We start from the raw sequence: 12,241 nt of genomic DNA, 5'->3' as shown, positions 1-12,241 counted from the left end.
TTGTCTGTTAATTTGCACAAAAGCTTCCCACCCCATCCATAATCTGTTGAGTTTTTGTCCTCAGAACCAAAACAGGTTTTAAATAACTGACCTGAGTAAAGTATAAATGGTGAGGAATTAGAAACCATTTCATGGCGTGGGCTGCTGCAGTTATGTACAAAGAGCTGAAAAAGTCTAAGGATCCTCACTGTACTGATAAATGAGCACAGATTTATTACACATATGCTTAGATTATGCCCAAGGCAGCAAGTTGGTCCAGTGGCTTAGGAAACTGTCAGAATCTGAGGGTCTGACACTGGGCACAGTGGCTCATGCCTGTAATCCCACCTCCTTAGGAAACCTAGAGAAGAGATTGCCAGAGCCCAGGGATTCAAGACCAGCCTGGGCAACTTGGCGATGCCTCGTCTCCACAACAAATTTTTAAAAAATGAGCCAGGTGTGGTGGTACACACCTGTAATTACAGCTACTTCAAAGGCTGAGGCAAAAGTATCATCTCAGCCCAGGAGGTCGAGGCTGCAGTGGCTGTGACTATGCTGCTTATACTCCAGCCTGGGCGACAGACTCCAACTCAAAAGAATTTGAGGGTCTGTTTCCCTAAAACTAACTTTAGGGGAAGGCATTCCACTTCCCATTGTATAGTAAACCAAGTAAGCTTTTTTAAAGTGAAATCTTGACGATGTCAGATCTTTACCTCAAATTAAATTTGGCTTGCAAGCAAAGTTTTCCGAGTCATTTTATTGATTCTTATTATCCTGACAGTTGGCATCATTAATACTTTAACCACTTAAAATTAGCCAAATATCTAAGGTAGATACATGTACAAAAGATATACAAATTAAAACCATTTAAAAAGTAATAGATACCATAATTTGTATTTGGCCATAACTTGTATTCAGAAATGATTGCAGCCGGGCTCGATGGCTCAGCCTGTAATCCCGCGCTTTGGGAGGCTGAGGTGAGTGAATTGCCTGAGCCCACGGGTTCGAGACCTGCCTGGGCAACTTGGCGAGACCTCATCTCTACAATACATCAAAAAAATTAGCTGGGCGTGGTAGCGTCTGCCCGTGGATCCGGCTACTTGGCAGGCTGAGGTGGAAGGATCGCCGGAGCCCAGCAGGTCAAGGCTGCAGTGGCTGGGAGCGGCCACTGCACTCCAGTCTGGTGACAGAGTGAGATTCCAACTCAAAAAAAAAAAAATGATTGTAAAATTAATACTAAAAACTGTACATCATATACTTGAAGTGATTTACATCTTGGAAGACAAAGGCAGTCTTTCACTGTTACAGACTTAGTGTCTCTGGTGGGTTGAGGAGAGAAACACCATGATACCTGTAAGAAGGAAAAAAAAACCACTTTAGTACATTCATTGGGTAAAGGAGGTAATGGAATACATTAGCTGGAAATTTTAAAAATACTATTTCTATCTGATTGTTAATGGTTTTGGAAACATTGTTCTCCAAAACATGCATGTCCCCCTCCTCGCCTTTGCCCCCAGATGCAGGGCAGAAAGCATTGACTACAACTTCCAAACACATGCCTTGGGACGAGAACAGCTGCTCAAGAAGGCTACAGCAGATTCGTGAATCCATAATAAAGGTTAAAATCAATGATCTCTGAACCATAGCCTGGAAAAGCAAGCTGCTTCCATATCTATCCAAGTTAACTCTTACTTTGAGTTTTTGTACTTTTCTCTTATTGACTGTTGTGCATGCTGTGGTGCTTTGAGGTAGGTCTGGTGAAGGTCCATGAGACAAGGCTTCAGGCTTTCCAGGGTATATCCAGTCTTCTGTACTAATGATTCAGGCTACAGAGAAGGGCACAGAGAACCCCTAAGTTTTGTTTTTAGTAACAGACACTACACAGTTAATAGTTGGCATTAAGCTTGAGTTCTGTTAAATTGCAGCACTAGTTGTTAACAACTCCAGCTAATAGGTGTAGTTTTCTCAGGCCACTATTCCATGGCATTTATGCCGATTATGTTTTGACTACTCTCCCTGCCAGCACCAGGTCGGATGGCCCAGGTTCTTTAAGCACATCTTTCCAAGTTGAAACTAAGCTTTCCACCTAGCAGATACCAAGCCTTACACAGTACAGTTATCCCTCAGAACAGATGGGGGGCTGGTTCCAGGACCTCTCCCCCCAGGACACCCAAATCTGTACATACTCAAGTCCTTCAGTTGGCTCTCTGTATGCCCAGGTTTTGCACCACTCAAATACTGTATTTTGACCCAGATTTGGTTGAAAAAAATTCCATGTATGAGTGGACTGGTAGGTAATTCAAGCCTGTGTTGTTCAAGGGCCAACTGTACATACTTGAGCAGTTTTTCCAAGTAAGAACATGTAGACAACCATCCGTTCCGCAGGACAATTATCTGATCTGGCAAGCAATTCAGTCACAAGGTAGACATGATGACAGTATGATACATACCCAGCTCTGTCCCGTGACTGTGTAGAGTGCTAAATGAAAGGCCGCTCCAGCAATGACTGATGGCAAATACTTCAGGTATGGGTCAGCATCGATTAGACTTAATTCTCCCAAAAACTAGAATGAGGAATACTTCATGATCACACAAGCTTTAGAATGCAAACCTGAAACCCTTGCCTTCTGATCTAATATTTTCCCAATCTTTAATATTGGCTCATAGCAATGTAGAAAAAATACTCCACAGTCTCATCGTTAAGCATATCCTCTATTTTAGTGTTTTGCTCCATTCTCATCCTATATTCTTCCCTTGCAACTTTTTAAAAACAACTCTTCTGACTGTCTCCTCCCAACACTTCATTCTCACACAACCATTCCTAGTGCTTTCCTGACGTGTATGATCTTTTGCCAGCGGTAGGCATTTTTCCATGATGTGGCATAGAATACTAAATCTCTTGACCAGTGCAGTACAGTGAAACTAGGGCTAAGAATCTCCAACAAAATAAAAGTTAACTTACCATCGCCAAACTTTCAACTTTGCAGTTTGCAGGCTGTTGATGCAGAAAATATTGGGTAAGAAACTGATTGACTGTTGGTGCAGCTAAGTCAAAAGTAAGGACTTTCAAAACCAGGTGCTCCATTCTCAGAACTTGTTTCTTGGTATAGGTATCATCTGTAATGTACACAAACTCTGCTACTTCTGGGGGGTATATTTCTTCAAACTTTCTACAATGAAAAGTTTTAAATAATCAGTCTAAAAAATGAAGCAAGCATCCTGATCCTAATTTTGAAATCCCATTAGCAGAATATATGGAATGAATCCAAAACCCACACTCACCACCGACTACATTTCCACTGATACCTCAACATCATTTCTAGCAGAGTGAGTAGTTAACTGCTAATTAAAATCAATCAATAGAGGCCGGGCTCGTGGCTCAGCCTGTAATGCCAGCACTTTGGGAGGCCAAGGCGAGTGGATTGCCTAAGCCCGCAGGTTCAAGACCCGCCTGGGCAACTTGGCGAGACCTCGTCCCTACAATAAAAAAATTAGCCAGGCGTGGTAGTGTGCACCTGTAGTTCTGGCTACTTGCAAGGCTGAGGCAGAAGGATGGCTGGAGCCTGGCAGGTCGAGGTTGCAGAGCGCGGGAGCGTGCCACTGCACTCCAATCTGGGTGACTCCAACTCAAAAAAAAAAACAACCAATAATAAAATAAGTCAATAAAGGACTTCTGAGAGATTTCTCCTAGTGCAGTCAAAGGAAATAAATGAAAGGCTTGATATTTCCCAAGTAGGTCACCAAATAGCTGAAAATCTAGGAAATACAAGTCTTAGGAAAATAAATGTTTTATGTTTTCCTTTTTAAATTAAATTTTCAAGGCTGGGTGCAGCAGCTCATACCTACAATCCCAGTACTTTGGGAGGCAGGTGAGAGGTAATTTACCTGAGCCCCAGGGGTTCGAGACCAGCCTGTGCAACTTGGCGAGACTTCGTCTCTACAAGAAATAAAAAAATTGGCCAGGCACGGTGGGATGTATCTGTGGTTCCAGCTACTTGGAAGGCTGAGGCAGAAGGATAGCCTAAGCCTAGCAGGTTGAGGCTGTGGTGGCCACGAGCTTGCCACTGCACTCCAGCCTGGGCCACAGAGTTAAGACTCCAACTTAAAAAAAACAAATAAATATAGTTTTCACATCTTGATGGAGAGAAGACACTGCTTATATGCCAGAAAACACTTTATTGGAGGAATACGCTTTTAAAAGTTGTAATCTAGTCCTAGTGTACTAAACAGTAGCCAGTCAGCATGTTCATTTAAGGTACCCTGGAGCCTGGAGACCAGATCAGTTAATGTCCTAGATTAGAACATCCCCTCCTTCCCCACCCCCCACACTGCCATCCCTGAAGTAATCACTGACTATCTGCCTGGTATAATATATTAAAATGTCACAATTAAATTATAAAGTCACAATTTCTTCCCTACGTAAAGAGGTAGTGATCACTTTTACTCAAACAAACCAAGGTAGACTTACGAGGCTAATAGCATAGCAGCAGTGCCCACAAGCTGAAGCTTTCCTCTCAGTACAGACATGGAAGAAAGGAACCTATCAATGTAGTTCACAGCCAAATGCAGGGTTTCATTCTGTAGTTTATATTCTTCTCCTACTTCAACTAACCAGTCCACGAGGATAGCCCTCATACTGTTAGTGATGTCTGGCTGTTTCTTCATGTAACCCACTTTAGGTTTACATTTAACCTGTAGATTAAGTTATTTCGTAGTGTTAAAATTGCAATTAGATTACTGATCATTAATAAAGATGCTACGTGCTATAAACTTAAGTATAGCATTAGAATTCACTAGTTAAAACAATTTAACATTATCCTCTTGATTTCATTTAGCCACATTTAATGAATACATCATGCAACTTGAATTCAGAGAGACTTACCTCCATTTCCCTAAGGTATGTGTGAATATCCTCATGGTAGTCTGGCACTTCATTAACATTTACTAACTTCTCCTCTTCTAATACAATTGACATGTCCATAGTATGTGGTGACTCTGGAACAATTCAAAAGACATGATTAAATTGTTTAATTTTCTATTTAGTTTTTTTTTTGAGTTGGAGCCTCACTCTGTCGTCCAGACTAGAGTGCAGTGGCCACTTCCGGTCACCGCAGCCTCGACCTGCTGGGCTCCGGCAATCCTTCCGCCTCAGCCTTCCAAGTAGCCGGAATTACAGGCATGCACTACCACGCCCGGCTGATTTTTTTATTTATTGTAGAGATGAGGTCTCGCTGCCCAGGAGGGTCTTGAACCCGCGGGCTCAGGCAATCCACTCACCTCAGCCTCCCAAAGGCGCAGGATTACAGGCTGAGCCACTGAGTCCGACTCTGTTTAGTTTAATAGCTAAAACTGACTGCCCTTGTAAGGAAATCTAATACTACCAAAGCATTTTTTTCATCCAACTAAATGGGTTTCTAATGACAAAATACATATGGTTTTAGTATCTCTCTGTGCACATAGCTTTGGAATGATTTTAATTAATGAGAAAAAAATACTGATAGGCCACTAACAGGAAAACAAGGATTAGGTATTATCTTAAAATATTCATCTTACATGAGAAAAAGGAACAGACGGTATGGTTGTTCTGTTTGGATAGAGAACTTAAAATCCAAACTTTGAGATAATATCTAAGATTTGCCCTAAAAGAAATTGTATAGTCAATAGACACAGTCAAAACACAATTAGGCAGTAGCTGGAATCAGTTAAATGGCTTCCATGAATAAACGTTAATGAGGAAATTAGGTCTGTTATGGGTAAACAGATTAACACTATAATCAATAAGTGACTCGCTTCTTGTATTATAAATCTTTTGAGGCAAAGAATATAAACTATTATTCTTTTCAATTCAAAGATCACCTTGAAGTTAAATATTTGTTGCAAAATTTGAATAAAATCATACAAATCATGATTTTTAAAAAGACTTTACTCTCCTCCCCTCCCCACCCCCATCAACAAGGCTGAAATGAACTTGGATTTAGTGAACTGGCCAGTGACTCAAAAGCCCTATGGTAAAGAAACAGCACTGTAGGCAGAGCTGTTTACAGCAGCCACTCTATTTTAAGTATGGATAACTGCAAACAACCATGGTACAACTTGCAGCAGGAGAGTGTCATTTTCTGGTGTCAGATGATCACTCAGACTGGCTTTATAGAAACAAAATTGTAAACCCGGAAGAGATGTTAGATCTCACAATATTTAAGACTGCATCCTCAAATAGCACTCTCAAGTGTACCACTATAAGCAGTTCTTATAAATACAAATGAAATCTATTCTCAAGAAAACACTTATGGGATCAGATCAAAATAAGAAGCCAAAATCAGCCGGGCTCAGTGGCTCAGTCTGTAATCCCGCACTTTGGGAGGCCGAGGCGAGTGAATTGCCTGAGCCTGCAGGCTCAAGACCTGTCTGGGCGACTTGGCAAGACCTCATCTCTACAATAAATCAAAAAATTAGCTGGGCGTGGTAGCACACGCCTGTAGTTCCAGCTACTTGGAAGGCTGAGGCAGAAGGATCGCCGGAGCCAAGCAGGTCCAGGCTGCGGTGGCCGGGAGCAGCCACTGCACTCCAGTCTGGGCAAAGAGTGAGACTCCAACTCAAAAACAAACAAAAAAAGAATCCAAAGTCTCATTAAATTGGTGTGAGTGGTAGTATACCCACGGAAGCACTGTATTAGAATTCTTCTGTAGGTCATTAGGTCAAGTGTTAGCTGAGAGATCTGAGATATGTCACATCCTTTCTAAACCATGATACACTAAACCTAACTCGCTGTTGTCATAATGATGAGGTAAGCTTGTTTTAAAATGCAAAATATCATGAATCCAATCCAATAGCTATAATTACCATAATCCGACACAGATTTTTAAAACTTACCAAAACTACCATCCATTGGATAATCAAGAGGTACCAATGGTTGTCTTGGTCCAGGTAAAGCAATAGCTGAATTGAAAGCCAGAACATCTTCATGCTCTGTGTTTTGGGACTCAGCTGGCCTCTTTTGAGTTTCTTCTGCTTCATCCACATGAATGGTGAATGCAGGTTGCTTACTGTTTGCTTTCCAAGGAGGAACAGTGACATGCTCATCATTTATAGGAAGATCCTTAAGAGGTGCAACCTAAAAAAGAAATTAATAACTGGCTTTGAATTATTAAATAGAGTTTTGCCTTCTTTTCCTTATGAGTCTCAGCTTTTGCTTTTTCTCCCAAAATCTCCATCAGGAAATTAAACTTTCTGAGGTCAAATCCAGGAAAAGAATAGTTTGAGAGTCAAAAAGAAGGGATGTTCCAATTTGCCACAGACATTCCCACAAAGGCTATGAAAAGAATAAATATTAAGTGGAAGTATGCAAAACTAATCAATGCCACAAGAAAGTAGGGTGGCAGGCCAACAGGTCACAAGTTTAGGAAACAGATGGCAAAAATGTTGGTTTACCACTTTCAGCCCAGGGTGGAGCGAGAGCAAATCCGGCTAAAATGGCGGAATTTACCAAAAGCAAAGTGCTTTTATACCCTTTCCTAAAGTGGAGGTAATCTCTCAACCAGACAGTGAAGAGAGGTTCTACACCAGCGCTTCAGGCTTAAAAATGGAAAGAAAGGCGAGGAGCTGGACAGAGAACACGTTTCGGGGCTTGGTTTGACTCCATTATATATAGGAAGATACCCTCAATAGAGAGGACAGGCAGTACAGGTCCAGTGTTGGCGGGGATCATAACGCTCAGAATGGAAGAAGCTCCTACTGTGGCATCCCATACACCAGCACCAGGTGGAAGCCAGCCCCGTCCTATCCCTCCCCCCAAAGCCCGGGGATGCTTTCTCTCACTCACCTCGACATGCTAAGCCCTTGCCCAACTCCCGCCCAGCCCGTCCTCCTTCAGCTATCTCGCATCCCTTTACCCGTCGCGTCTTGGGCCTCTGCTGCAGCACTGGACCCCGCGGGTTCCCGGACTTCAGGGCTGCCAGCGCGGCCCGGGTCCGCGGCTGCTGGGCAGGCGCTGCCTTCTCCGGGTTGATGTTCTCCTGGTCTTCTTGGAGCGTCTTCTGCTGCAGAGTGAGTGCGGAAGCCGCCTCGCGGGCGCCAGGCCCCGGCACCGAGCTGCCTAACATCACTTCTCCCGGGGGCGGGCGCGGGCGCGGGATCAGCTTGCGGCGCCAAGCAGCGTGTACTCTGCCCCGCCGACCGGTCGCGCCGGCCCGGGCGAGGACACTCCGGTCGCAGCCGCCCGTTTGCCCGGCACGGGACCACGGAGAGCTGAGGTTACAAGAGGTGCAGGAACGCGATGCCCGGCGAGGCGGCCTCAAGACGCCCCGAGAAGCAGCCAGCAGCCCGCCGGAGCGGCGGCTGTTCGTGCAGTTCAAGTATCCCGCGACTATTGAAATGGGCCAATGAGCGCAGCCGCAGCTCGCACGTCACTCGGGGCGACAGGGTCGCAGGCGAGTGAACGAACCGAATGGGGCGGGGCCAGGCGGGGCGGGGCAACGGCGAGCTAGGGCTGGAGGAAAGGCGCCTGCGCGGGCGGAGGAGTGGGAACGCGGAGCCCGAGTTCTGCTGAATTATCTGAGGCGCAAGGTGGACCCTGGGCTTGGGGCCGGGGTTGCTGCTAAGCCTTTTAGGACAAACAGAACTAAACTTAAGCAACTACCAGTGGGTCGCCCCCCCGCCTCCAGCCCTGGGACCTCTAGTTAGCTACTTTCCTTCCAGCGTATAAAATCGGGGTCAAGTTTTCAGTATCTCTGACTCTGTTTCCTTATCTGTTAATTGGGAGTAATAATCTTTACACAGTTAGCATTAAATAATGTGCTTAACTCATTTAACACGCTGCTCACATAGTAATACAGTACTCAGTGGCAGACTAGATCATCTTACCATTTAGGTGTTTATTCATAGTAGACAGAAATTGTCTTCGGCTTTTTGTTTTTCCTAGTAAAGATGCTATTAATTTAAGATGCCACTTTGAACTACTGTTGATGTATATATAACAAATAGTAATGGATTACAAGATATTCAAACAGTCACTAATTTGTATCTATTTGTCCCCAAACTGTGGCAGTCAACAAAAAAACAATGAAATTCTAGTGACCAAGATACATGTTCTATTCAGAAATGAACGTTGTTTAAATGTGGTAAAAATAATATCGTCTTATTAAAATAAAACTCTCTTAATTACATGTACATTTAACATATTTTTATATTTATATACAAGGCTTGCACATGACTAATAAATACAATGGAATATAATTAAGCACTGCTTTCTGACATTAACTAAAAGTATGAAATAAAAGTATGTGCACAGTTGGCTTGTCATTGCTGTAACACTTTTCACTTAAGCAGACGGCTTCTTCAGTACTTTACCTTGCTTATATTTCATGCTGCATCAAAGAAAGCAATCAGTGCATTTTGGTCATAACTGCCCAGAATCTCCAGAAGAAGAGGAACTTTAGTTTTTACATTGGTGCCTTTGAACTTAAACTTATCAATGAAAAGATCTGTGATCATGCCTATAAAGAAAAATGTTAATTTTCTGTCATTGATTAGTTCTATTTAATGACATAGTATTTCATGAATGTGAATAACTGCTTAATAATATATTTTTAAACACCTGTAATTCCATTATTTAACATACATAAACCTAAAAGGGTTGATGCTTTTAAGAAAAGAAATCCTTTTGGGGGTGATTTTAAAGCAAGTTTTAAGATATAAATCATTCAGCTAACACTATTAACAACTGGTTACAAGCTATTAATTCAGATAATCAACTGCTGGCCATTTGTGAACTGCTTTCAGTATATGCCATAACAATAAGTGGTTTATTTTTTCCACCAAGCAAATCAATTTTTTTTTTTTTTTTGAGTTGGAGTCTCACTGTTGCCCAGACTGGAGTGCAGTGGCACACTCCAGGCCACCGCAGCCTCGACCTGCTAGGCTCTGGCGATCCTTCTACCTCAACCTTCCAAGTAGCCAGAACTACAGACGCATGCTACCATGGTCTGGCTAATTTTGGGGGGGTTTATTGTAGAAACAAGGTCTCGCCAAGTTGCTCAGGTGGATCTCGAACAAGCAGGCTCAGGCAACCACTTGCCTTGGCCTCTCAAAGTGCTGGGATTACAGGCTGAGCCACTAAGCCCAGCCACAAATCATTTTCATGCAATATAGGTAGATTCTATTCTTAACAGTTTTTTCTGAATTAAAATATTCCAACCTATATGCTGGCCATTCTTGGGATCAGACATGAAGGCAAATACTCCTGAGTTCAAATATCTGGGCAAATTATTTCACCATTGAGTTTTCTCATATCTACAACAGGAATAATTCAAGCTGTCAAGTCTTTATTCAAAACCCTCGATGCAAGATGTATTTCAAACGTTTTCCTATTTTAGGAAGATAATAAAAGGAATATACTATGTATGGTATTTTGTTTTTTTTTTGAGTTGGAGTCTCACTCTGACACCCAGGCTGGAGCATAGTAGCACACTCACTGACACCACAGCCTAAACCTGCTGGGCTCAGGCAATCCTTCTGCCTCAGACTTCCAAGTAACTAGAACAACAGGCCATGCCACCACATCTGGCTAATTTTTGATTTACTGTAGAAATGAGGTATTGCCAAGTTGCCCAGGTTTGTCTCGAACCCATGGGCTCAGGCAATCCTCTCACCTTGGCCTCCCAAAGTGCTGAGATTATAGTCGTGAGCCACCATGCATGGCCTCTATGTATGGTATTAATTGGAGGGGGACTGAGTGACAGCATCCCAAAACAAAACATAGTAATATTTCTGCAACAAAGTATGTGGATGAATATTTGCAATACGTGAAATGCAAAAATTATAAATAACTTCATGTGAGGTTAAGTCAGATTTTGTTATTAAGTCAAGAATTTGCTGCCAAGTGATTTAAGAAAAAAAGTTTTGGTTTACTCTTTTTTTTTTTTAACTGATACTTGGCGAGACCGCATCTCTACAATAAATAAAAAATTAGCCGGACGTGGTAGCGTGCGCCTGTAGTTCCAGCTACTTGGAAGGCTGAGGTGGAAGGATTGCCAGAGTCCAGCAAGTTGAGGCTGCGGTGGCTGGGAGTGGCCACTGCACTCCAGTCTGGGCAACGGAGTGAAACTCCAACTCAAAAAAAAAAAAACTGATACTGAATTATTTATTAAATTCTTATCCCATTTTTCAGATGTTGCCAGTTTTTTTAAAAAAAATTATTTTATTTTAAAGATGTGGGGTACAATTCAGGATTAGGTACATAAGTACATAAGTAGTTATTATCCAGGTGAAGAAAAGTTTTGGTTTTCAAAGCTGTCTGGATTTTGGAATCAGTGATAAGAGATGGTGGATCTGCACCACCAACATCATAAGTTGATAAAAGGATACAAGAGATTCCGTGCTTGCTATAGAGTAAATATTAAGATATTAGATATTGTTACAGTTTGTGAGAAAATCTCTGTATATGTAATCAGAATCCAGTAGACAGGCTTAAGGATCAATGTAACTGATGACATGAATTGACTGATTCTACAGTGACTATGGAAGACTTGGCATAGTGTAAAAAGCATGCATTTTGGTGTAAGAAGATTCTAATGTAGGCTTTACCATCAACTAGCTACAACAAATTCTACAGTCTCAGGCTTCAGTTAAAGAATATAAAAAATGGGCCACTGCTTTGTTAAACTCTGGGGTATCCACATGGCTCTTAGGCCTATGGCCGCCATGTTTCCTAGCTTTGGCCCCTCCCCTACCTTGAGGAGGTGAATCTCTCAATATCTCTCTCTCTCTCTCTCTCTCCCCCTCCACCTCCTTCTCTCCCTCTCTCCTCCTCCCTCTCTCTCTCTCCAATTTACTCTCTAAATAAACTGCATTTTCAATCTAAAAAAAAAAGAATATAAAAAATAAAGTAGGATTAGGTATTCTACCAGATTATGAAGATGGTAGAAGTAGTGTGCTATGCACAATAGGTTTTAAGCTGTTCCTTCCTTCTTTCCTCCCTCTTTCCCTCCTCTCATCTCTCTCCCTCACTCTTTCTTTCAAGACAATTTGTGAAACACCCAGCTTCTCAACTCCAAAGCAAGTTTTTAACTGCAAAAGGATATAGTACATATACTGTATCTCTTTTATTACAGTTCACCTGAAAAATAAAAAATTCTGCATTTTTGTTTGTTTGTCTGTTTGTTTGAGTTGGAGTCTCACTCTGTCGCCCAGACTGGAGTGCGGTGGCCGCTCCCGGCCACCGCAACCTCGACCTGCTGGGGGCTGGCGATCCTTCCGCCTCAGCCCT

The 12,241-nt window shown here is 42.5% G+C and overlaps 2 protein-coding genes across 2 annotated transcripts in view; both read right to left on the bottom strand.

Annotated features, from left to right (window-relative positions):
* Positions 1–1,201: 1,201 nt before the first annotated feature.
* CCNA2 (cyclin A2) lies at positions 1,202–8,328 on the bottom strand. The gene is made up of 8 exons (XM_008068395.2): positions 7,869–8,328; positions 6,850–7,090; positions 4,862–4,974; positions 4,448–4,671; positions 2,942–3,149; positions 2,430–2,543; positions 1,672–1,805; positions 1,202–1,330 (listed from the first exon to the last, which is right to left on the bottom strand). The coding sequence occupies exons 1-8, from the start codon at positions 8,076–8,078 to the stop codon at positions 1,282–1,284; spliced, it is 1,293 nt and encodes a 430-aa protein (XP_008066586.1). The 5' UTR covers positions 8,079–8,328; the 3' UTR covers positions 1,202–1,281.
* A 501-nt stretch (positions 8,329–8,829) lies between these two features.
* The window catches only part of BBS7 (Bardet-Biedl syndrome 7), a 53,573-nt gene continuing 50,161 nt past the window's right edge, over positions 8,830–12,241 (bottom strand). Inside the window, exon 19 of the mRNA XM_008068394.2 lies at positions 8,830–9,470. Within this exon, the coding sequence (XP_008066585.1) occupies positions 9,337–9,470 (134 nt within the window). The 3' untranslated portion in view covers positions 8,830–9,336. The remainder of the gene's footprint in view (positions 9,471–12,241) is intronic.

This window comes from Carlito syrichta, unplaced genomic scaffold (assembly GCF_000164805.1).
Source record: "Carlito syrichta isolate Samal-C Ts95f unplaced genomic scaffold, Tarsius_syrichta-2.0.1 Scaffold310650, whole genome shotgun sequence".
In the NCBI taxonomy this organism is placed as follows: Eukaryota; Metazoa; Chordata; class Mammalia; order Primates; family Tarsiidae; genus Carlito; species Carlito syrichta.
Note: the sequence above shows the minus strand (reverse complement) of the source record. Positions and strands in the feature narration are given on the sequence as shown.

Excerpts from the sequence above, each read along its gene's own strand:
- CCNA2 (XM_008068395.2), bottom strand. The coding sequence starts at position 8,078 with ATGTTAGGCAGCTCGGTGCCGGGGCCTGGCGCCCGCGAGGCGGCTTCC. Across the intron at positions 4,975-6,849 it reads TCCAATGGATGGTAGTTTTG|AGTCACCACATACTATGGAC; the intron begins GTAAGTTTTAAA and ends GAATTGTTCCAG. Across the intron at positions 1,806-2,429 it reads CAGTCACGGGACAGAGCTGG|CCTGAATCATTAGTACAGAA; the intron begins GTATGTATCATA and ends CCTTCTCTGTAG.